We start from the raw sequence: 24,456 nt of genomic DNA on the forward strand, positions 1-24,456 counted from the left end.
GGGGGGGGGGGGGGGGGAGGGAGATAGAGCCAGGTATAATCTGCCATGCATGTGTGTCAGCGCCCGCCAGCTGACCTCGGGAGCCAGGTCGCAGGAGTCCTTGACTAAGCACCATGCAAAGTTAGGTAAAGAGTTGGTTCTCGTCGCGCCCTGACCCTCGGGAGCCCGGCTGGCCCCCCTCCCCAACCCCACGACCCCCACCCTGGCTGAGAAGCTTCCGGACACCCCAATGGCACAACCCTACCACCCCCTCCCCGGCCCGCCCTCCTGGGGAGCGGCCCACGCTTTGGTCCCCAAGGGCCACCGGGGGGCGGGGCCTTGAGGACAGACAGACGGACGGACGGACCAAGGGTTCGAGGCCAGAGGATGGCGAACCTCTCTTGGGGGTGATGGGGAAGGGTCCTGGGTCTTTCTCTTCAGGAGCGAGCGGGGTTGCCAAGCTCCTGGGGCTAGTTTGGGAGGAGAGTCTGGATTTCGGGGGCAGGGGGGTGAGGCTAGGAGCAGGTGAGACCCGGAGACCTGCCCTGGCTTTTGGCCTGGGTGCGGGGAGGGGGCCGTGGTGGGGGGAGATTCTCCCTAGGCATGGAGGTCAGTTGGGGCTGGGCTGGGTGAGCCGGGGAAGGGTCCTTGTGTTTGAGCTCGGTGGCCCTAAAACACCTAACACCCCCTCCCAGGCCTCCCCTAAAGATGGCGATCCTGGGGTGGGGGTGGAGGTGTGGATGGGGCCAGGGAGCCGGGGTGGGGGGCACCTGGCGTCCCCAGCTTAGTGTTTTTGGAGCGGCTCAACGGAAAAACGCTTAGCAGATGGGAGGCCCCCTACACGGCCGCGAGGGGGCCCCGAGGTGCGACGCCGAACCCCCCCAGAACCCTCCCCGTCCCGAGCGGGGACCGCTGGCGTCGGCCTCCTCTCTCCTCTGGGGGCCCAGCCGTTATGCACGTCCCCCGGCTGGGCCCCGCTTGGGGGGGCGATGAAAGTGCAAACGGGGCAGTCCCCCTTCGCTGGGAGGCACCAGGGAGGGGGGTCGCTCCAGAATGTAAGGCACTGGCAGCGGAGGCGTGGGGGGCGCACCGGCTTCCCCAGAGCCCATCCCCGCGCCCCGGCAGGGCAGGATGCTTGGGAGGTGACGCCCAGCTCTGCCCCTTGGGCCACGGAGGGGCCCCATCTCTCTAGCTCTGGGGGGGCACGGCGATGAGTGGTGACTGGAGGGGCTGGTGGAGGGGCTGGAGGGGAGGGGGAGGAGGCCCGTGGCCATTCCGTGTCCCAGCTGGACAAAGAGGGGGGGGCGGGTGGTGGGAATCAGGCACTTAAACCACTCGCTCTCACCTCCCACCGCCAGGGGCTGATGGGGGGCTCCAGACGGGCACCCCCAACTCGGGGAGCTCTGGATGTCCCGGCTCCCCCATCCGCTTCTTCGGAAAGTGCATTTCTTACAGTGTGTGCAATGTGGGTCCCTCCCTTTGGGGGTGTGAGCCGGGCGAGGTGGGGTGCGGGGGGGCCTCCTATGCCGGGGGGTGGGGGGGAGAGTGGGGGGGCCGGGATCAATTGCATAGAGACTTCTCCTCCCAAACGGGCGGGCGCGAGGGCTGAAAGAGTCCCCGGCAAGACAGCAAGTCGGCCGGCGCTTTGGGAGGGGCGTGTGGGGAGCCCCCACAGCAGGCAGGGCCCCCTCCAGGGCCAGCAGGTGCCTGGGCCTCGCTCCCTCCCCTGGCCAGGGCTAGCAAGCGCCACGCACCCCCGTGACATCACCACGCGCCTGCCCCACCCTGCCCGCCTCCGCGGTCTCTGCTGCCCGGCCGGGGTCCGCTGCGTCTCCCTTTCCCCCCAGTGGCTGCGTCCTCGGTGGGGAGGGTGGGGGCCGGTCCGTGTCCGGCAGAGGCGCGGGGGCCCGGGGAGAGGTGGCTTTGCTGGGTGTCGCGCCTGTCGGCCCTGGGCACAGGCTCCAGGCTGTGCTCACCTGGTCTCCGGACAGAGCCAGGGCCTCCGGGGCGCGGGCGGGTGGCAGGCGTCTGTCCTTCCCGAGCAGCAGGCGGAGAGATGAATAATTTAGGAAGACGCCCTTGTCCCGGGTCTCCCGTGGGGTGGCAGGGCCTGACCCTCCAGTCCTGTGGCCTTGGCGTCCCGAGAGTTGGAAACGTTGCGTCTTTACCTTTTGTCTTCTTGCTTGGGTGGGTTATTTTTTCTTCTTCTTCTTTTTCCTTTGTGTTTTCTTTTCCTCCTGCGTGTGTGCGTCTGTGTGTTTTGTCTTTCCGGCCGGGCTGGGAGTCGGCGGGGGTGTTCTTGTTCACTCTAATTTTCCACCGAAAACGTGGGCCGGGGGCCAGCTGTGCTGCCCCCCTGGGATTCCCGGGATGATGGAGAAGGGGCGAGGGAAGAAGACCTTTGCTATCCCAGATACCAGGACTGAGTGGCCCAGTGGCAACAGAGAGAGGGGGAGGGGGAGAGAGACAGAGAGAGAGGAAAAAAAAAAAGGAGAGAAGTCGAGGGGTCAGACTGTTGCAGACATGTTTTACCTCTTCCCACGCTCACCCTCTACCTCCTGCAACCGTGACCTCAGTTTCCCCATCCCAGGCTCTAACAACCTGCTGGGTGACCCAGGGCAAGTGACTTTGTCTCTGAGGAAGGCTGCCGGACACAGTACAGGATACCCCGTGAAACCGGAGTTCTGGTTAACACAGAATCCTTTTAGTATAAGTCTAGCCCATGCAACAACACTGGGGATATACTTATACTTAAAAAAAAAAGATCCGTTTATCTGGAACTGTATTTTATATTTTATTATTTATTTTTTATTTATTTTTTGAGATGGAGTTTCACTCTTGTTGCCCAGGCTGGAGTGCAATGGCATGATACTGGCTCACCACAACCTCAGCCTCCTGGATTCAAGCATTTCTCCTGCCCCAGTCTCCCAAGTTGCTGGGATTACAGGCATCCACCACCATGCCTGGAAAATTTTTGTATTTTTAGTAGAGATGGAGTTTCACCATATTGGCCAGACTGGTCTCAAACGCCTGACCTCAAGTGGTCCACCCACCTTGGCCTCCCAAAGTGCTGGAATTACAGGTGTGAGCCAGCGCTCGCAGCCTGGAACTCATGTTATTGATTGATTGATTGATTCATTGAGACAGAGTCTTGCTCTCTTGCCAGGCTGGAGTGCAGTGGCATGATCTCGGCTCACTGCAATCTCCGCCTCCCAGGTTCAAGCAATTCTCCTGCCTCAGCCTCCCGAGTAGCTGAGATTACAGGCGTGTGCCACCATACTCAGCTGATTTTTGTATTTTTAGTAGAGATGGGGTTTCACCATGTTGGCCAGGATGGTCTCTCTCTCCTGACCTCGTGATCCGCCCGCCTTGGCCTCCCAAAGCGCTGGGATTACAGGCGTGAGCCACCGCGCCTGGCCTTTATTTTATATTTTAAAAATCATTTTCTTTTTTATTTATCTTTATTTATTTATGAGACAGAGTCTTGCTCTGTTGCCCAGGCTAGAGTGCAGGTGTGATCTTGGCTCTCTATAACCTCTGCCTCCTGGGTTCAAGTGATCCCTGTAACTTAGTCTCCAGAGTAGCTGGGATTACAGGCCTGCCCCACCACACCCAGCTCATTTTTGTATTCTTAGTAGAGACTGAGTTTCTCCATGTTGGCTGGGCTGGTCTTGAACTCCTGGCCTCAAGTGATCCACCAACTTGGCCTCCCAAAGTGCTGGGATTACAGGTGGGAGCCACTGTGGCCAATTTATTATCTGATTTTATTTTGAGACAGGGTCTTGCTCTGTTGCCCAGGCTGGAGTGTAGTGGTACCATCATAGCTCACTGCAACCTCCACCTCCTGGGCTCAAGTGATCCTCCCACCTTAGCCTCCCAAGTAGCTGGGACCACAGGTACGTACCACCACACCTGACTAGTTTTTTTTTTTGTTTTTTTTTTTTGTATTGGGGTTTCACCATGTAGACCAGGCTGGTCTTGAACTCCTGCCTCCCAAAGTGATAGGATTACAGACATGAGCCACCACACCAGCTGCCTTGTTTACTTCATAAAGAGTTTTTTTGTTGTTGATTTTTTGAGACAGAGTCTTACTCTGGTCACCAGGCTGGAGTGCAGTGGCGCGATCCTGGCTCACGGCAACCTCTGCCTCCCAGGTTCAAGTGATTCTCTTGCCTCAGCCTCCCGAGTAGCTGGGATTACAGTCATGCGCTATCACACCTGGCTAATTTTTGTATTTTTGGTAGAGACGGGGTTTCTCCATGTTGGCCAGGCTGGTCTCAAACTCCTGACCTCAGGTTATTCGTCTGCCTTGGCCACTCAAAGTGCTAGGATTACAGGCATGAGCCAGTGCGCACGGCCTTGAGAATGTTTTTAAAAAGTAAACAAGAGGCCGGGTGTGGTGGCTTACGCCTGTAATCTCAGCACTTTGGGAGGCTGAGGTGGGCGGATCACCTGAGGTCAGGGGTTTGAGACCAGCCTGGCCAACATGGTGAAACCCTATCTCTACTAAAAAATACAAAAATTAGCCAGGCGTGGTGGCGCGTGCCTGTAATCCCAGCCACTTGGGAGGCTGAGGCAGGAGAATCGGGGGTGGAGGTTGTGGTGAGCCGAGATTGCGCCACTGCACTCCAGCCTGGGCAGCATAAGATGGTCTCAAAAAAAGAAGTAAAAAAAAAACAAAACACGAAAGAAAACAAAAAAATTTCTCCCCTTTAATGATGACCCCAGCCCCCCCATGAAGGAGGGAGTAGGTCTCCCTCCACTGCTCTGTTTTGCGGGAAGAAAGTGAGGCCCGGAGAAGTCAAGGATCTTGCCCGAGGTCACCAGCATAGAAGTGGCAGAGTGGGAGCTTGAACTCAGGCCTGTCTGACTCTGGCTCTTATTTCTGCTCCTGCCCCGGGCCAGCCCCCTCGCCTGCCTCTCGGGACCCCCTTGGCATCTTCTGAGCACTGTCCTGGGCGTTCAGGGCCCATCCTGTCACAGGACCCCCGGATGGCCCCCCTCACCCCACAGTTCACTAAGCACAGGGGAGCTGAGGATGGCTCTCAACCTACCAGAGGTGGGAGACCGAGGCTCAGGGAGGGGAGGTCTGCATGGGGCTGTACCCAGGGTCATGTAATTTGGGGACAGCTCTGGTCTCAGTCTCTGCAGAGAAGCTGCTGTCCAGACCTCTGTGCTGGAAATGCAAACTCCAACCCCGATGGAGCATCCAGTGTGGACTGTGACGGGAGGGCTGTGCCTCTGGACCGGGGGAGACCCCTTCACTCCCCCACTGAGGTTAGAGGCGGGGCTGCCCCCCACCCCTGTGGCAAATCATTCAACAGAGCCCCTCCAACCAGGCAGCCGCTGGGCCAGCCCATGGAACTGGCGCCACCATGGTTCCCAGCGCCCCACCTCCAGCCAAGTTCAAGTTCATCTTGGCCATTACCTCATGTCTGGTTTCTGTTGGCAACAGACAGACTCTGGGCGTGACCCTCCCCGTGGTGGACCAGCCTCCCCTCAGCCCTTCCTCCCCCTCCTCCCTCCCCTCCCCTTCCTGCCTGGCTCTGGCCCCAGCAATGGTGGCGGGGGAGGTACCCTCAACTCCATATCCTCCCACTCAGCTGAGGGGAGACCGAGGCAGCGGGTGTGAAGGGTGAGGTCTGGGCTCTGGTATCCTGCTGGCCTGGCTGCAGCCGTCTGTGTGGCTCCGGGCATGTGGCTCAACGCCTGCCTCGCCCCCCACCCTCGGTTTACCCACCTGCTTACGTGGGCCCCATGCAGGAGAAATGTAGGGGCGTGGAGGGCATCACAGAGGGGAGGGGCGGGGCATCAGAGCCACTCAGCCTCACGGTGGGGGGATTAATGAGGAGGACATGGGGGGATGGGTGGGTAACTGACCAGGGCGAGATCAATTAGCATTGATCATGGGAGGGATATTGATCGGGGGAGAGTCTGTGGACTGGGGCGTGTCGGGAGCCGGAGAGGCAGAAGGGAAGGGGCGCCCACCCAGGCTTCGAGGGAGGAGGGGGCAGAGGGAAGCGAATCCCTGCCAGGAATAGAGGGGACGGAGGCAGAAGTGCTGACTGGCCAGAATCGGAAATGGGAGGCCTCTGAGCTCAGGGTCCTTTGAGCGGGAGCGGGGAGAGGGGAGAGCGGGCTCTCACTGCTTCTTCCCTCCCTGTCTCCGGGGTCTGCAGGGAGGCAGTGGTGCCCGGCCTCACCCCGGGTGCTCTCAGTCTAGTCAGGGCAGCAGCGGGCTATGGGGTCCTCCCCAGACCTGCCCTCCCCTGACACCCACTTTGGGGACCTCACCTTCCCCCCAACCCATGCTCCCCTGAGAGCCTCTTGACAATGTGTCACCTCCCCTCTGTGCCCCAGAAAGTTCTGACTCCCAGGCCTGGTGGGTGGCCACTCCCTCCCTCTGAACCCTTCTATGGCTCCCCACTACCCCAGAGCAAAGCCCAGCCCAGGTCATCCGTCTGGCGCCTGCCATCGGAGGTCTCTCACATTCCAGCCATTTCCCACATTCCCCCCGCAACAACACTGCCTATGCTGAGCCCCCTGCCACTGCCGCCCCACACCCCATTCCGCCAGCCCTGGTCCCATTCCTTCTGGGTCCCCAGAGGGGTCCAGCCAGTCAAGAGAGGGATGCTAAGAAAGATGCCGCCCTTGCCTGCCTCAGTTTCCCTCCTCTCCCAGGGGGTGGGGAGGGGTGGGGCTGGAGCCAGCGCAGTCTGAGAAGGGTCCCGGGCCCTGGCAGGACGGCCCGGTCAGAGTTTGGTCCAAGGCAGAGGCTGGGGAAGGGTTAACGGGCTGGGCCTCCTCCCGCCGCAGCTTTTATTAGCTTTGGGTTCTGAACCACTTAAGACATTCCCAGCCTCCTGCACGGGCAGGGAGAGATGCCGGGTGGGGGTGGCAGAGGTAACCCCGCCGGGCTCCATCAGCACCGGGCGGGGGAGAGGGTGGTCGGTCATAGGTGGCCCAAATCCCAAAGCGAGGAGTCCTGGATGTCTGCTCGCAGGGGGACCTGACCAAGTCACTGCCCTCACCGGGGCTCTGTGGGTGCAAGGCAGGGTGCTTAATGTTTAGGGGGTGTGGGGAAGTCTGAACCTATCTGTGCCCTTTCTATCCCCCAGTGCCCTTCAAAGGCTCCTGGTGTGGGTGCCCAAGGTCAGAGGAAGAGACAGAGGTTCAGAGCCAGCGCTGGGCTGGAGCCCTGGCTCCTGACCCAGGATTCCCTACACCCACGGCACACGGATCTCCTCTGGTCTCAGAAGCAGCCTCAATCCCTGCTTCCTCTCTGGCTGGTTTTGTGGAGCCTGGGAGGAGAGGGAGGGGCCGCCTACAGGCGTCCTGGGCACCCAGCACAGGGAGGGAGGGGGAATGCCATGTCCCCTCCCCCACCCCATCCGCTCAGCCAGGACAGCCCCGCAGGGCGGGCGAGAGGCCCCCTGACCCTTGCCTGTGCGCTCTGCGTCAGGAAACCTCCCGCAGTGGCTGGAAGATTTGAACACGGCCCCTGGGGACCCCACACATCTCCACACTCTGCAGTTCTTTGGCTGCTGGGTAGCCCAGAGCTCGTTTCTCTCCGCGTCTGGACCTCCCAGGCCTGCGGCAGCCGGCCCCTACATCCTCCAACCCTCTCCCCAACACAAACCAGGGAGACAGCAGAGGCTCAAAGCTCCAGCTGCTCACCCACAACCCGCAGACACGCTCACACACTCCTGGCCTGCACAGAGCCTCTTAACGGGGGTGGGGGGTGAGGGACACCTGGGCGTGGGGCTAAGGCTGCCCTCCCACGCCCCCACTCCCTAGACGGCTATGCAGCCTCAGGCAGTTCACTTCCCCTCTCTGAACCTCCTCTATCCACCACCTGCCTGCCTGCCTGCCTGCCCGCCTGCTTTCTGGGGGTGGTAGGACCCCGGCCATGCTCACTCAGCTGCAGCCACCTGAACGTGAACGTCAGATGGACACGAACGCCGGCCCCTGCCCCACCCTGTCTGTTCTACTGACGAAGTCCCTCCGCCCCCACCCCTCACACTGGCTTTGATGTGGGCTGGAGCCTGGGGTGGGGGCTCGGATGCTGTCCTGGGAGGCCCCACGCCCCGCCATGGGCTGCCTCGGTTTCCCCGGCTGGTCCCTCTAGGCCTCGGCGTGGATGGGGGATGGAGGCTGGGGGCGGGGGGTGATGCGCTGTGTGACCCTGGGCAGATCCCCTTGTCTCTCTGGGCCTTAGTTTTCCCATCTGTGCGATGGGAAGCAAACGGTAACAACACTGGTCCCGTAGCTCTCCCATGATGGTCTCCAGGAGACGCCCCTGGGGACCCCACAGGCTGAGTCTGGGGCCACACCCCACCCCCCCAGGACCAAGGTGGAGGGAAATTTGGCCTCAGGGAGAGGCCAGGCGGGGGCTCGAGGCCCGGGTGGGGTGTGGGAGGCTGGCGCCCCTGTGCCGGGGGTGTGTGCCGGGGGTGTGGCGTGGGACCCAGCGGGCCCTCCTCGCCCTGAGCCCCCCGGGCCGGCCCCACTGCCCTCCCCTCCCGCCCTCCAGCCGGCCTCTCGGCCCCCTACCTGTGCCTGATAAATGCCCGCAGGATCCCTTGGTCCTAATCCCACAAAGGAACGGTTTGCAGGGGACGTGTCGGGCGGAGAGTAGGCTGCAGGGAGGAGAGAGACCGAGAGCCCATTAGCGAGGGGTTGCGGGCGCCGGGGCAGCCCTGGCCCCAGAGATGGTGGCCACCGCCAGGCGTCACACAGCCGGGCCTCCGCACCCGGTGCCTGGGGCCTCCGAGCCTGCCGCCCTCCCTCGGCTGAACCGAGCCCCCCTGAAAGGCCCGAGGTCCTTGGGAGGTGGGGATCCTGACTCAAGGGGCCCGGGGGTCACGGCTGAGATCGCCCAGGTGGGCGGGGTGTCTGCTGAGAAGGAAGGCAGGATGGCTCCGTAATTCACAAAACCGCCCGTGAATTATTCAGGGTGTGCAGTGCCCGCCCGGTCCTGCCACTGAGGGTTGCCTCCGCGCAGGGTGCATGAATTATTGAGGGCGTTTTATTTATTAATCTTCCTCCCGGAGAGGGCAGAGGGAGGGCTCGGTGTGTGCATACATACACATGTGCATATTTATAGTTCAGTCTCAGCGATTATATTCTGTCGGCGTGTGAGTAACTCACGGCCTGGTACTACAGCGGGGATGGGGGCCTCAGACAGGCTGGGACCCAGGTAGGGGGAGAAGCTGCAACAGGTGGGGTCCCCAAGTTGTCCTGGCTGGGGCTTGGGGGAGCTGGAGGCAGCGAGGCTTAGGGGGAGAAGTAGGAGTAGATTTGCAGTTAAAAGCCCCAGTGCAGAGAAAGGGGGGGTGGAATCCATGCCTATCCTGCATTTATTAAGTGTCTACTGTATGCCAGGCACTGGGCATAATCCCATTGAGCCCTGAGTGGATACTACACAGTATCCTGCATCCATTAAGTGTCTACTGTATAACAGGCTCTGGGCACAATCCCACCGAACCCTGAGTGGATCCTATGCAGGATCGTGCATTTATTAAGTGTCTATTGTATACCAGGCTCTGGGCATAATCCCACCAAGCCCTGAGTGGGTCCTACACAGTATCCTGCATCTATTAAGTGTCTACTGTATACCAGGCTCTGGGCACAATCCCACCGAACCCTGAGTGGATCCTATGCAGGATCGTGCATTTATTAAGTGTCTATTGTATACCAGGCTCTGGGCATGATCCCACTGAGCCTTGAGTGGATCCTATGCAGTCAACGCTCCCATTTCACAGATGAGCAGGCAGGGACAGCTGGCAAGAATGACCACAGCTGCCTGACACCACGCAGCGTCAGGCGCCACGAGGAACGTCCTCCCTGTCTCCCTGACCCACGTCACCGGCTTGTTCCCCACTGCCCTGTGAATTGGGCACCAAGGCGAACCCATTTTGCAGCTGAGAAAACTGAGGCTCAGAGAGGGGAAGACACCTGCCTGAGGTCACACAGGGAGAGAGCTGCAGAGGCGGGATTCCAGCCGAGGGTGGATTTGGGGCTGATCTCCTCCAGCCAGTGCTCAGAAGAAGCCGGTTTTTATGGGCAGGCAGCCCGGGTTCTGGCAGGCATGGGGCCGGGGGGAGGAACGCCGGGGCAGGGGGAAGAGGAGCTGAGGGCGCATAGAAGGAACCACGGCCACCAACGGCTTGGGTGGGGTGGGGTGGGGGGTCTCATTGGGAGAGTGAGGGACATAGATGCTCAAAAAGGGGGCTGAGGGGCAGATGGAGTCCAAGGGGAGAGGTCTCTGGGTTCCAAGCCATGCAGGCTTGAGTGACCCTCCCAAGCCTGCATGGGGGTCACAGGATAGTCTGGGGATAGAGCCACTGCGGACGAACGGGGTGGACCTCAGGACGAGGACGCCAGGACCGAGGGGCCATCCAGCGGCCACCCAGAACCACATCCAGAGAGCGGAAAAGTCTAGAAGGTGCAGTGGCCAGCAACCCAGGGGCTTCTGGGTCAGGTGGACAGGCAAAGAGGGTCCCATCTAAAGGTGTGGTCCAGTCCAGATCACCCAAAGGAACTGCGCCTGGTGTAGCTCCTTTCTCCCCAAGAAGCCAGAACTCTGGAAATGTTTACGTTAAATGTCCTGATTTTAAAATGGTAACAACCGTTCTCCTTTTCCACAAAAGACCAGTCTGGGGGTGGAGTCTGGCCCTCGGGCCACCACTGTGAGATCCATGTCCACTGTCAGCTGCTTGACACACCAGGGAGCGTTTTTGATGGCCCATGGCGGGCACCGGGGTCCCCCAGGCGACTCGGCGAAGGGGACAGACCCTGGACTCTCACCCTGGCCCATGGCTTGGTCCGGTCAGCCCCTAAGGCTGCCTCAGCCCTACACGGGCCCAACCATGTGGCCCCTGGGCTGTTTTCCGGAGACCCACCAAACTCACCAGGCCCCGCAGGGTCGGGCCTGACCTCTGACCTGGCAGTGGGGCTGGGGAGGGGACAGGTCCCCCTGCAGACATCCGCCCCACCAGGGCACCACTTCCCGCGTGCTTACAAGGCGAGGTCGGCGACGTGGCTCCTCCCTCGGAGGTGGTGGCGGGTTTGGTGGCAGGGGGGAGCGCCAGCCGTGGCAGCCCCGGGGGCGGAGGTGCCAGCATCTGAGCAGAAAGGCAGTGGCTGGGCATTTTGAGCTGACCACTTCCATTTAACTGGGGGAACAGAGAGACACGTGGTTAAGGGGTGGGCTCCCCCTCTACCTCGGGCTGCTGGCGCCGGCCGCCCCCGGCTCTGTGCACGGCCCCGGGCGGGATGGCAGACTGGGGGAGCCAGAGCGTGGGTGTGACCATGGCGGGTTTGGTGGGTCTGAGGACAGCCGGAGGTGGAGGGGCCTGGGGATGCCCGCTTACTGGTGTCATTCAAAGCCCGGCACTGCTGGGGCCACGCTCACTGCATCTCCTCCGTAAATCCCCTGCACGCCAACTCGACTGAGTTCCTTCCAAACAGTGCCACCGCCTCCTAACAGCAGGGTCTCTGCGTTCTTCCTAATTCATCACGAGCACGCCATCATCCACCATCACCCACGGCCCGGCCCGTGGTTCCAAAGTCCGAAAAGCTCTGAACACCCAAAGCTTCCTATGGAGTCTGGCAGACGCTGTCTCGCTTGAACTGAGTTTGGTGGGTTTTTTGCAATCAATTTCTTCCTGCCCCCCGCCCCAAATCTTTTTTCCTTTTTGAGACGGGGTCTCGCTCTGTCACCCAGGCTGGGGTGCAGTGGCACAATCAGAGCTCACTGCAGCCTCGACTTCCCAGGTTCAAGCGATCCTCCCACCTCAGCCTCCTGAGTAGCTGGGACTACAGGCACCCGCCACCATGCCTGGCTAATTTTGAAGTATTTTTTTTTGTAGAAACAGGGTCACGCTATGCTGCCCAGGCTGGTCTTGAACTCTGGGCTTATGCAATCCTCCCACCTTGGCCTCCTAAAGCGCTGGGATCACAGGCCTGAGCCGCTATGCCCAGTCCCTCCCTGCCTTGTGTTCACACGAGTAGCACTCACGCAGTTGCTGGGACCTATGGGTGCTACCCAGACCCCAGAGGGTGCGACGTGACGTGTCTGAAACCCTGGCATCCGAAAGCATCTCAATTCTGACCCAATCCAGCTGCTTCCCAGCACGACAGAGGAGGGGACTTCAGAGCCGAGTCCCCAAGACCCTTCAAAGCAGAAGTTGTGCCTTCATGTGAGCACGTGGCCCCCGGGAGGTCACCGGGAGCTGCCAGGAGAGGCCCGAATGCGCCCCGCCCGACTCACCGGTCCAGGTTGCTGGCTGGCTGGGTCGCAGGCCAGCGAGACAAGATCTTTGAGCGGGTCCTGGGGGTTGAGATGAGGCGGGTAGCGGATGGCCGTGTGGGGGAAGTAGGTGGAGGCCGTCTGGGGCAGGATGGACGTCGTAGGGAAATGCAGAGCGGAGGACGGGTGGGGGCTCCGGGCGATCCCTGCGGAGACAGTGGGAAGCGGGGGTTACTTGGGGGCTCCAGCCGGTCTGCTCTGTGACCGTGTGACTGTGTGTCTGTGGGTGTGATTCCTGCTGCATCTCAGTGCGTTTAATAACAACCAAAAAAACCCCAGCCGCACTGACCACATTTACACCCAAATTCCCTGACTCCCATGGCAGCCCCAATGGGGCTGTGATATTATCCTGTGTTTTAATTTAATCTTTTAGTTTTGTAGATGTAGGGGTCTTGCTATGTTGCCCAGGCAGGTCTTGAACTCCTAGGCTCGAGCAATCTTCCCTCCTCGGCCTCCCAAAGTGCGGGGATTACAGGTGTAAGCCACCGAGCCCGGGTTATTTTTTTCTTTTTTTTTTTGAGACAGTCTTGCTCTGTCGCCCAGGCTGGAGGGCAGTGGTATGACCTCAGCTCCCTGCAACCTCCACCTCCTGGGTTTAAGCAATTATGCCTCAGTCTCCCCAGTAGCTGGGATTACAGGTGCACACCACCACGCCCGGATAACTTTTGTACTTTTAGTAGAGATGGCGTTTCACTGTGTTGGCCAGGCTGGTCTCGAACTCCTGACCTCTGGTGATCTGCCCACTTCGGCCTCCCAAAGTGCTGGGATTACAGGTGTGAGCCACTGTGCCCGGCCCCATCTTTTTTTTTTTTTTTTTTAAACAGAGGATGACAGAGTGGCCTTCAGGGGATGTGTCACCTGCCTGAGGCCACACGGTATCAGGTGGCAGTTCGGGAACTTGAACCCAGCCCATCTGGCCCCATGGTCTATACTATAAACCTGGGTAAGCTCTTTCTGCAAATGCCTGAATAGTGATTTTTTTTTTTTTTTTTTTTTTTTTTTTTGAAGAGACAGAATCTCGCTTTGTTACCCAGGCTGGAGTGCAGACGCATGATCATGGCTCACTGGAGCCTCGACCTCCTGACCTCAGGTGATCCTCCTGCCTCCGCCTCCCGAGTAGCAGGGACATGTGCCACCACGCCTGGCTAATTTTTTGTATCTTCAGTAGAGATGAGGTTTCACCATATTGCCCAAGCTGGTCTCACAACTCCTGGACTCAAGCAATCCACCCGCCTCAGCCTCCCAAAGTGCTGGGATTACAGGTGTGAGCCACCGTGCCCGGCCTAATTCCAGCACATAAACCCCGTCTCCACCAGCCATCACTCCTCACCCCCTCCCCCAGCCCCAGCACCCACACATCCCCTTCCCGCCTCTGTGGCTGGGTCTGTCCTGGACGCTTCATAGAAATGGGATCACACGCTGTGTGGCCTTTTGTGTCTGGCTTCTCTCACTGAGCGTGACGTCCTCAAGGTGGCCTGCGTCAGAGCCTCGTGCCTTTTCACGGCTGAGTCATATTCTATTGTGACGCCTGCCTTTTCCTCTTTCTAAACAGTTCAGTGATTTTTAGTATTTTCACTATTTATAGCAGTCACTCCCCCGTCTCCCTAGCCTCTGGCCAGATAGTACGTATTTTTGGCTTTTGGCCACGTGGTCTCTGCTGTAATTACTCAGCTCTGCCAAGGCAGGGTGGGAGCTGCCACGGGACATATACAAAGATGTGGTCGTGGCTGTGTGCCAATAAAACTTTATTCATAAGAACAGGCAGCCGGGAGGCTGGCGTTTGCTGACCCCTGGGCCAAATGACTGCTTTGATTTGGGTCTGCCTCTCTGTGTGCATGACTGCGTAAAGAACTAAATATTTTATGACTAGAACGTGGGATAGTAAGCAATATTTGAGGCTTCCTACAATCGAGCCCGCTTAATCCCAATGGCAACCATGGGAGGTGATTTTTTGTTTGTTTTGTTTTGTTTTTTTGAGATGAGAGTCTTGCTCTGTTGCCCAGGCTGGAGTTCAGTGGTATGATCTTGGCTCACTGCCGCCTCTGCCTCTCAGGTTCAAGAAATTCTTGTGCCTCAGCCTCCTGAATAGCTGGGATCACAGGCATGCATCACCACACCAAGCTAATTTTTATATTTTAGTAGAGACAAGGTTTCACCATGTTGTCCAGGCTGTTCTTGAACTCCTGATCTCAGGTGATCCGCCTGCCTTGGCCTCCCAAAGTGCTGGGATTAGAGGCGTGAACCACCGCGCCTGGCCGAGGTGGAGATGTCTCTCTCTCTCTTTTTTTTTTGAGACAGTCTCGCTCTGTTGCCCAGGCTGGAGTAAAGTGGCGTGATCTCGGCTCACTGCAAGCTCCGCCTCCCAGGTTCACGCCATTCTCCTGCCTCAGCCTCCCAAGAAGCTGGGACTACAGGCGCCGCCACCACACCCAGCTAATTTTTTGTATTTTTAGTAGAGATGGGGGTTCACCGTGTTAGCCAGGATGGTCTTGATCTCCTGACCACTTGATCCACCAGCCTAGGCCTCCCAAAGTGCTGGGATTACAGGCGTGAGCCACCGCGCCTGGCCCCTTTTTTTTTTTTTTTTTTTGAGACAGGGTCTTGCTCTGTTGCCCAGGCTGGAGAGCAATGGCATGAACTCGGCCCACTGCAACCTCCGCCTCCTGGGTTCAAGTGATTCTCCTGCCTCAGCCTCCCAAGTAGCTCAGACTATAGGTGCACGCCACCATGCTTGGCTAATTTTTGTATTTTTGGTAGACATGGGGTTTCACCATGTTGGACAGGCTGGTCTCGAACTCGTGACCTTGTGATCCACCCAAGCTCCCAAGGTGCTGGGATTACAGTCGTGAGCCACCGAGCCCAGGCTTTTTTTTTTTTTTTTGAGATGGAATCTTACTCTGTCACCCAGGTTGGAGTGTAGTGGCACGATCTCCGCTCACTGCAACCTCCGCCTCCCGGGTTCAAGCAGTTCTCCTGCCTCAGCCTCCCAAGTAGCTGGGACTACAGGTGCGTGCCACTGTGCCTGGCTAATTTTTGTATTTTTAGTAGAGACGGGGTTTCACCACGTTGGACAAGCTGGTCTCGAACCCCTGACCTCGTGATTCACCTGCCTCAGCCTCCCAAAGTGCTGGGATGACAGGCGTGAGCCACTGCGCTGGGCCTCATTGGCAGCTTCTGATCCTGCCTGTCTATTAGTGTCTGCGGTTGGGATGCGGGGATTAGATTGAGACAGGGGGTGAGGGGAGTGAGGTAAAGGGTAAGCCCTGGGTTGCAGCCTCTTCTTATACAAAGGGGGAAACTGAGGCCCAAAGAGACTGAGTCCAATCTCTCAGCTGGGCTGGGACAAGGCCCCGGGTGCTGTCCACTATGGCACCTCTGTGGTTTTTTTGCCCACCTAGAAGGCTACAGCAATATGACTCATGGTCAGACATCCAGTGGGACTTCTCTGGCTGTGAGAGGCCTGAGCGCAGGGCCCGCTGCCCCTCCCCGCCAGGGGCCCGTGGCGCTCACCGCTGTGCACGGCGATGACAGGCCGGTGGTGCTGGGTGAAGCTGGAGAGGCGGGGAGAGTCCTGGGGGGATGGGCTGTTGAATGGTGACTTGTCCATCTCTGTCTTCTTTACCGGGGATGAGATGCCTGTGGAGGGGATGGGACGAGAGAGTCACAGGCTGGTCACACCCCAGGAGCCCTGGACCTTCCCCAAAGCCAGCCTCCGAAGGGACAGGAAGCCTCATCACCCTGCCTTCTCTTCCCCCAGAATCCTGAAGGGGAGAGGCTGTGAGCCCATTACACCGAGGAGTAAACGGAGGCTCAGAGCAGAAAAGGGGCTGGCCAAGGCGGCACGGCTGGGGGATGCAGAGCTGGGTAACAGCACGTGTCCCTGGGCCTCGCTCCCGGCTGTTGCCTACTCTCCTTCCAGAGAAATGGGAAGGCTCAGGACTGCCCCATCACCTAGAAGTCACCCAAGCCCTAGAGAAGGCATAGGCAGGGCAGAGACAGTCAGGTCCGAAGCCCAGTTAGACCCTGGCTGGCTAAGTGCGCACAGACAAGCCCCAGCTCAGCTCTGCCTTCCTTCATCCACGCGGGAGGAAGGAACAGAGTCTCCTGGGAGCTGAAGTGAGATGCATCCACCCTCTGCAGTGCCTTGCTGGCATCACTCTGCAGACAGGGGCCTTACTACCTCCCAGGCTGCCTGGGACAGAAGCCGCGACAGCCTCCAGCTCAGCAGCTCAGCCCCTCACACCTTCCTCAGCGAATCAACAAATGAAGAAACAGATGGAGGCCGGGCACGGGGGCTCACGCTTGTAATCCCAGTGCTTTGGGAGGCTGAGGTGGGTGGATCACTTGAGGCCAGGAGTTCAAGATCAGCCTGGCCAACACGGTGAAACCCTGTCTCCACTAAAAATACAAAAATTACGTGGGTGTGGTGGCGGGTGCCTGTAATCCCAGCTACTTGGGAGGCTGAGGCAGGAGAATTGCTTGAACCTGGGAGGCGGAGGTTGCAGTGAGTCGAGATCACTGGGCCACTACACTCCAGCCAGGGCTACAGAGCGAGACTCCATCTCAAACACAGAAAAACAGATGGATAGCCGGGCGCGGTGGCTCACGCCTGTAATCCTAGCACTTTGGGAGGCCGAGGTGGGCGGATCACGAGGTCAGGAGTTCGAAACCACCCTGGCCAACATGGTGAAACCCCGTCTCTACTAAAAATACAAAAATTAGCCGGGTGTGATGGTGGGCACCTGTAATCCCAGCTACGCGGGAGGCTGAGGCAGGAGAATTGCTTGAACCCGGGAGGCACAGGCTGCAGTGGGCCGAGATTGCGCCACTGCACTCCAGCCCAGGCAACAAGAACGAAACTGTGAAACTCTGTCTCAAAAACAAACAAGCAAGCAAACAAACAAACCAAAAACTGATGGATGGACTCAGGTAGGCTCACCCACTAAACGCTGGCTTCCCTCCCGCTCCAGGGACCCCCCTGGAAAGCCCCTGGGTGTGGGGGAAGCAGGTGGTCCACGGTTCAAACCCCGGCTGGCCATGGGGCTATGCGACCTGGAGTGAGCCGCCACATCCACCCCTTTTCATAAAATGGGGGATTCTGTAAAGCTCTGGAGTTTCCATTGGGAGCAGTGTGGGAGTGGCAGCTGTGAGGACCGCGCCAGGGGTGCCTGTGTGGGTGAAGCCCACGGCCGTCCCGGATCCCTGGACATCAGGGCATTCTCTGAGGATGCCTTCAACCCGGCTTTCCGAGGGAACCTCAGCCACCCAGCTCGAAAAATGTTAGTTACTGCAGAAGCCACTGCTGCTGCTATTTGGGGTGAGTGGGGAGATGTCAGGGTGCCCCTTGACACTTGCACCCTGTCTTTAAAATGAAGTGGGAACACAGAGCCCCAAAGAGGGCCATTTTGGGTATTTCCAGGAGGCTGGGGTGGAGTCCCGGCTCTGGAGCGGAAATGCCTGGCCTTCCGGGGCGGTGTCTTTTTTTTTTTTTTTGAGATAGAGTCTTCCTCTGTCACCCCGTCTGGAGTGCAGTGGCGTGGATCTCAGATCACTGCAAGCTCCGCCTCCCAGGTTCAAGCAATTCTCCTGCCTCAGCCTCCCGAGTAGCTGGGATTACAGGCACCCGCCACCACGGCCGGGTCATTTTTGTATTTTTAGTAGAGACGGGGTTTCACCATGTTGGCTAGGCTGGTCTCCAACTCCTGGCTTCAGGTGATCCGCCCACCTTGGCCTCCCAAAGTGCTGGGATTACAGGCATGAGCCACTGCGTTCGGCCAATTTATTTGTCACTCAGGCTGGAGTGCAGGGGCAAAATCACGGCTCACTGCAGCCTCAACCTCCTGGGCTTAAGTGATCCTCCCACCTCAGCCTCCCAGGTAGGTGGGACCGCAACCATGCACCATCATGTCCAGGAAATATTTTTTTTAGAGACGAGGGCTTGCTATGTTGCCCAGGCTGGTCTCAAACTCCTGGCCTCAAGCGATCCCCTTGCCTTGGTCTCTCAAAGTGCTGGGGTTACAGGCGTGAGCCACAGCACCTGGCCCCAGGGAAGCTTTTTCAAGTGAGGGCTAAGGATCACATATGCCTGAAAAATGCAGTGTCCTGGGCCCTACCCTATCCCTGGAAATGGAATCTCAGGGAGGCATGCCCTGGAGATGTGGAGAGCCACGTTTTTAGAAAGGATTTTTACATTTCTTTGAAGGTAAAACATATCTACTGAGACCATCCAAACAGGATGATGAGTTTAGCTTCCCTTCGACCTGGCCCTTGCAGTTCCTTACCTCCAGGGTGTCTCAGGTGGGCACTGCGGACACTGGGGCCGGATCGCTTTCTGGGGTGGGGCTCTCCTAGGCACTGCAGGGTGCTGAGCAGGGTCCCTGGCCACCAACCACTTCATGCCAGGAGCACCCCCTAGTTGTAACAACCACAGATGTCCCCAGACATCACCAAAAGTACCCTGGGGAAGAATCACCTGTGGGTGAGACCCTCTGGGTTAGCGGATCCCATGGACCCTCCATGAGACTGTGTCCCATGATCCTCTGCCCTGCTGAGGTCCCAGGAAGCTGCACACATTGAAATTCACATGGAGTGAGGAGGGAGAGAGGAGGTGAATCCCAGGAGCTGGGGTCCCCCTGGTTTACACCGTCTGCCCTGTCAGGAGCTTCTCCTGGTGTCTGGTGTGAGCAGTGACATAACTCAATATTTTCCAAATAATTCACACAGGATTTCTCAGTCTCGACACTGCTGATGCGGGCCAGATCGGTCTCTGTGGAGGGCTGTCCTGGGCACTGCAGGGTGCTGAGCAGCATCCTTGGCCTTCACCCACTCCATGCCAGGAGCACCCCTCGGTGGTGACAACCATGGATGTCCCCAAATGTGACCTGGTGTCCCTGGTTGATGCCCTGATGAGAAATGGTGAGGGTGTCACCGTGTTTTGGGTCTCCTGCTGATGGTTCCATAGGTACCTCCAGGCATCTGTGTGGCACAGCCCCTCCCCAGCCCTGTCCCCACCTCCTCTGTCCTCCCAGCATCGCTGTATCCTTCCCCGAATGGGGTTACCACTCAGGGAACTTCTGTCCTCTCTGATGGCTGCAGCCCGGAGGGAGCCCAGATCCAGGACCCAGCCGGGGGGGACACGCAGCTCTTCATCTGCTTTTGTGGTTATGGAACCAGCTGTCCCATGGCCCTGCACACATCATGCTGTGAGGAGTGACGGTGTCGCCGGGACACATCCCAGAAGCAGGTCAGCAGTTCGCGGGGACCCGGGAACACCCGGCTCTGGAGGAGACTGGCACCCAGGACACCCACACGGGAGGCAGGAAGGATGACGCCTCCACTCACGCCCAGTCTGTGAACACTCACGGGGGAACGCTCCGGAGGCCCTGGGCATGGAGGCTGAGCCATCCAGAGAGGCCCCACTGTCCAGCGGGGTGCCATGAAGTCCGTGACCAAGCTGGGCCCCAGCAGCCAGGCCCGGGCTTTTCCAGGGCAGGAGGATGTGGCAGGAATGAGAGTGGCCTGGAGGCAGGGAGGCCGGGCTGGTCCTGTCGGCACGTACGTGTGGGTATGTATGCCTGTGCACGTGTGTGTGCATGTGAATACATCCGTGTGCATGTATGTGTGTACGCCTGCATGCATGTGCACAGATGCATGCATGTGTGCATGTCTGTGTACGTGTGTGTACGCATGTGAGCGTTTGTGCACGTGTGCATGCCTGCATGTGTGTATGCCTGCACATGCACGTTCATGTCTGTGTATGTGTGTATGCCTGTGTGCACATGTGTTTGCATGCGTGCATGTCTGCGCACGTGTCTATGCATGTGAATGCGCACACGCGTGTGCATGTGTGCATGTGAATACATGCACACACGTGTATATCCGCACCTGCATGTTCATGTCTATGTATGTGTGCATGCCTTGCACAGGTGTGTGCATATATGGATGAGCATGCACGTGTGTGCAAGCGTGTGTGTATGAGTGTGTGTAGGGGCTGGCAGCTCCCTGCAGGCGCAGGGCCACGGCGGGAATGAGGTTAGGGTTGTCAGACGCTCACTTAGGAGGATTTCCTAGAACAGCTTGTCCTGGATGGAAATAGTCTGGCTCAGACTCCACCCCCCGCCGCCACATCCCTGCAGACACCGCTAGAGCTTCCTGAGATGGGGCCAGCGGGAGCCAGGGCAGGGCAGGAAGGAGGGGGGAGCGCAGCCCAGGCACTGCGAGAAAGAATAACCCAGCATGCTCCCGGCAGGCTCTGCAGACACTGACTCTGCACCCTGCCTCCAAGCATCCTCCGTCTGTTCAGCAGGCATGCCTGGGACCCCGGTGGGACCTCCCTGTTCAGCCAGCGGGCCTGTGCGTCCCCCACCCATCTCAGTGGCCATTTTTCCTCTCAGGGAGCACATCCGTATGCCGCTCCCCGCATCCTGCATGCCCCGTCTGAGCATATTGACTGTAGGGAGCACGCAGGCCCGCGGGCTCCCCCATCAGAGTTTCTTCATGTCTGTTTAACACACACGCCCATCTGACCTCCTCTCTGTCTTTAACGAAAGGCCCTCATCACCCCTGTCGGGGCAGCCATCTGTTTGCTCCACAAACAAGCCCATCTCCCACTGAAATGCCTGCTCCCCAAGGGAGCCAAGGCCCACTCTTGCTGGGTCTCTAGGGTCTGGGATCAGGAGGGGGCCTACACAGGGCGCGTGGAGTGGAGTGGACAGAGGCACCGACGCAGGTCATGAATCTGCTGAGGACAGCGGTGACCACTGGGCGTTGACAGTGCACCAAGGCCTCCTCTGGGCTCTGTGGACATTTGGGACCGGATCGTTCTCTGGGGTGGGGCCATCCTGGGCACTGCAGGGTGCTGAGCGGTGTCCCTGGCCTCCCAGGTGTCCCTGGACCCACACTCCATGCTAGGACCACCCTGCAGTCGTGACAACCACAAATGTCCTCAGATGTCACCCAGTGTCCCCTGGGGGCAGGATCACCCCTAGGTAAAACCCCCTGGCTTAGAGGATTCCATGGATCCCCAAGAGACTCTGCGTCCCATGATCCTCGGCCCTGCTGAGGTCCCAGGAGGCTGCACATATTGAAATCCACACCCTGAGTGGGAGGGAGAGAGGAGGTGAGTCCCAGGAGCTGGGGGTCCCCTGGTTTACACCACCTGCCCCACTGAGAGTTTATTCTGGTGTGAGCGGGGGGCAGACTTTTTTTTTTTTTAAGACAGGGTCTCGCTCTGTTGCCCAGGTTGGAGTGCAGTGGGGCAACCATAGCTCACTGCAGCTTTGATCTCCTGCGCTCCAGAGATCCTCCCAACCTCAGCCTCTCCAGTAGCTGGGACCACAGGCACACACCACCACGTGCAGCTCATTTGGTATTTTTTTTGTAGAGACGGGGTTTCCCTGTGTTCTCAAACTCTTGGGCTCAAGTGATCCTCCAGCCTTGGCTTCCCAAAGTGCTGGGATTACAGGCGTGAGCCACCGTGCCCAGCCTGTTTCTTTTCCACATTAATTAACACAGGTTTCTCAGCCTCAGCACTGTAGACATTGGGGCTGGCTTGTTCTCTGGGGAGGGGCTGTCCTGGGCACTGCAGGGTGCTGAGCAGCGTCCCTGGCCTCCACCCACTCCACGTCAAGAGCACCCCCAGCTGTGACAACCACAGACGTCCTTAGACACCGACCAGTGTCCCTGGGGATGAGGCAGCACTGCCCTGGGTGAGGACCTTTTGTGAAGGCACTAGCCTCCTCTCATAATGTGGTCCTCACAGCTGCCCCGTGCAGAGCTTACAGGAGCTGCACCCGTTTCACAGATGTGGAGGCTGAGGCCTGATGGGAGAAGTCACTCACCTAAAGCAATAGAACCAAGCGCGGGTGGAGTGGAGTTGGAACCCAACTCTGTTCCTCCCCAGGCCACGCTCCAAAAGGGATGGGCAAGCCGGGCTCGGTGGCTCACGCCTGTCATCCCAGCACTGTGGGAGGCCAAGGTGGGAGGATCACTTGAGGTCAGAAGTTCGAGACCAGCCTGGCCAACATGGTGAAACTCCATCTCTACTGAAAATACACAAATTAGCTGGGCGTGGTGGTGGGTGCCTGTAGTCCCAGTCCCAGCTATTTGCAAGGCTGAGGCAGCAGAATCGCTTGAATCTGGAAGGCAGAGGTTGCAGTGAGCCAAGATCATGCCACTGCACTCCGGCCTGGGCAACACAGCAAGATTCTGACTCAAAAAAAAAAAAAAAAAAGGGCTGGGGGAAGCCCGGGGTGACAGAGGAGAGGGATGGATGGGGGCTGCCTGCCCTGCCCTGTGTAGTAACTGCCTGTGGATGGGGCCTGTGTCGCCTTCAGGTGGGGGCTACACCAGAAGGAAAAACAAAGCACCAGGGGGCTGCTCGAAGACGCCTTCCCTCCACCCCACGCAGCCGGGTAAGCAGGGAGGCCTCAGGGGGAGGCGGCCAGGAGAAAGGGCACTCCTGGCCCAGGCCCCAAGCGGGCAAAGCCTAGAGGCTGGAATGTGGGGCCTGGAGGCGTGCTGTGGGGGTCTTGCCTGGCATGGAGCTGGCAGGATCCACCCCAGGCCTTTGTGAGCCTCAGGGTGGGGGCCTGGCTGAGCACTGCCTGGAGAAAAGGCCCCAAGGCTGCCAGAGGAAGGGAGAACTGCTCTAATCAGCTTAACCCCCTTAATGAGCGGCTAATTGGGGACTGTCTAGACAGGAAGCTGGAAAGGCCGGGGAGGAGGAGGGGGAGGAAGCACAGGAGGAGGAGGAACATCCCAGGGTGGTGGCCAGGGGCCAAGGGCACCTTCGGGAGAGACCCTGCCCGCCTGGGTTCCTGTTTTGTGTCGTCCCTCTGTGGAAGCACCCAGCTTGGGACAACCTCGCAGGCTGCAGCAATAAGCCTGAACCTTCCACACCCCCGGCCCCTCTGGCCCTTCCCTTGGGCCCCCTGGCCCTTGCCTCGGTCCAGCAACGAGGTTACAGCTGGGAACCTCAGGAACCCCGCTCCAGCCCAGGGGCCAGGCCTCTTCTGAGGCATCCTCCTTGGGACTTCAGAGGCTGCGAAATGTTTATCGATGCAGCCCACAGCGATGGGGACAGGCCCAGGAAGCACTGGGCATAAGCTCAGGGCTCTCTGCCCCTTTCTTGCTGTGGTTCCTTTGGGCCTCAGTTTCCCCACTTGTCAACTGATGGCCGGGGCAGCCCTGATCTCAGTGTTGCCGGGGAGGGGAAATAACCCAGCTTAGGACATCGCAGATGTCCCGTAAAACAAAGAGAGCGAGGTGCCCTGAGTGGGGGCGCTGGGAACGGCCACGTGGTTCTGTGTCCCTGTGCACCTGCTTGCTGCTGGGGTGACCTGGAGCGGGTGGTGTCACCTCTCTGAGCCTCGGGGTTTCCCTCTGCAAAATGAGGAGCCTGCCAGTCACCTCCGCAGGGCTGTCTGGGACTAAACTGTTGGGAAGGGACATAGAGCCAGCTGGGTGTGGTGGCTCACACCTGCCATCCCAGCACTTTGGGAGGCTGAGGCAGGAGGATCGCTTGAGTCCTGGAGTTTAAGACTAGCCTGGGCAACACAGGGAACCCTGTCTCTACAAAAAAAATGCAAAAAATAGCCAGGTGTATCCGTGAGTGCCTGTAGTCCCAGCTACTTGGGAGGCTTGGAAGGAGAATGGCTTGAGCCCAGAGGGCGGTGATCACACCACTGCACTCCATCCTGAGCGACACAGCAAGTCGCTATTTGGAAAAAAAAAAAAAAAAAAAAGGCCGGGCGCAGTGGCTCACGCCTGTCCCAGCACTTTGGGAGACGAGACCGAGGCGGGTGGATCACCTGAGGTCAGGAGTTCCAGACCAGCCTGGCCAACATGGTGAAAACCTGCCTCTGCTAAAAATACAAAAATTAGGCCGGGCGCGGTGGCTCAAGCCTGTAATCCCAGCACTTTGGGAGGCCGAGACGGGCGGATCACGAAGTCAGGAGATCAAGACCATCCTGGCTAACACGGTGAAACCCCGTCTCTACTAAAAAATACAAAAAAACTAGCCGGGGGAGGTGGCGGGCGCCTAGTAGTCCCAGCTACTCCGGAGGCTGAGGCAGGAGAATGGCCTAAACCCGGGAGGCGGAGCTTGCAGTGAGCTGAGATCCGGCCACTGCACTCCAGCCTGGGCAACAGAGCGAGACTCCGTC

The 24,456-nt window shown here is 58.9% G+C and overlaps 1 protein-coding gene and 1 pseudogene across 7 annotated transcripts in view; both read right to left on the bottom strand.

The window, feature by feature from the left end:
- Positions 1-763: 763 nt before the first annotated feature.
- On the bottom strand, positions 764-1,284 carry LOC113225061 (annotated as a pseudogene). The gene has a single exon (XR_003309670.1). The product of XR_003309670.1 is annotated as a myosin-K heavy chain-like (transcript).
- Positions 1,285-2,184: 900 nt separating this feature from the next.
- Positions 2,185-24,456, bottom strand: part of NFIC (nuclear factor I C) — a 108,773-nt gene continuing 86,501 nt past the window's right edge. For 2 of the 6 annotated variants that reach the window (XM_026455499.1, XM_026455497.1), the window contains exons 7-9: positions 15,803-15,928; positions 12,254-12,438; positions 10,579-11,156 (exon numbers count right to left, since the gene is read on the bottom strand). In XM_026455499.1, coding sequence (XP_026311284.1) covers positions 10,818-11,156; positions 12,254-12,438; positions 15,803-15,928 — 650 coding nt within the window. In that variant the 3' untranslated portion in view covers positions 10,579-10,817. Of the gene's footprint in view, positions 2,402-8,532; positions 8,619-10,578; positions 11,157-12,253; positions 12,439-15,802; positions 15,929-24,456 lie in introns of those variants that run through there. The other 4 variants (XM_026455501.1, XM_026455502.1, XM_026455500.2 and 1 more) reach the window with 4 other exon arrangements.

The sequence above is a fragment of the Piliocolobus tephrosceles genome, chromosome 21, assembly GCF_002776525.5.
Source record: "Piliocolobus tephrosceles isolate RC106 chromosome 21, ASM277652v3, whole genome shotgun sequence".
NCBI lineage: Eukaryota > Metazoa > Chordata > Mammalia > Primates > Cercopithecidae > Piliocolobus > Piliocolobus tephrosceles.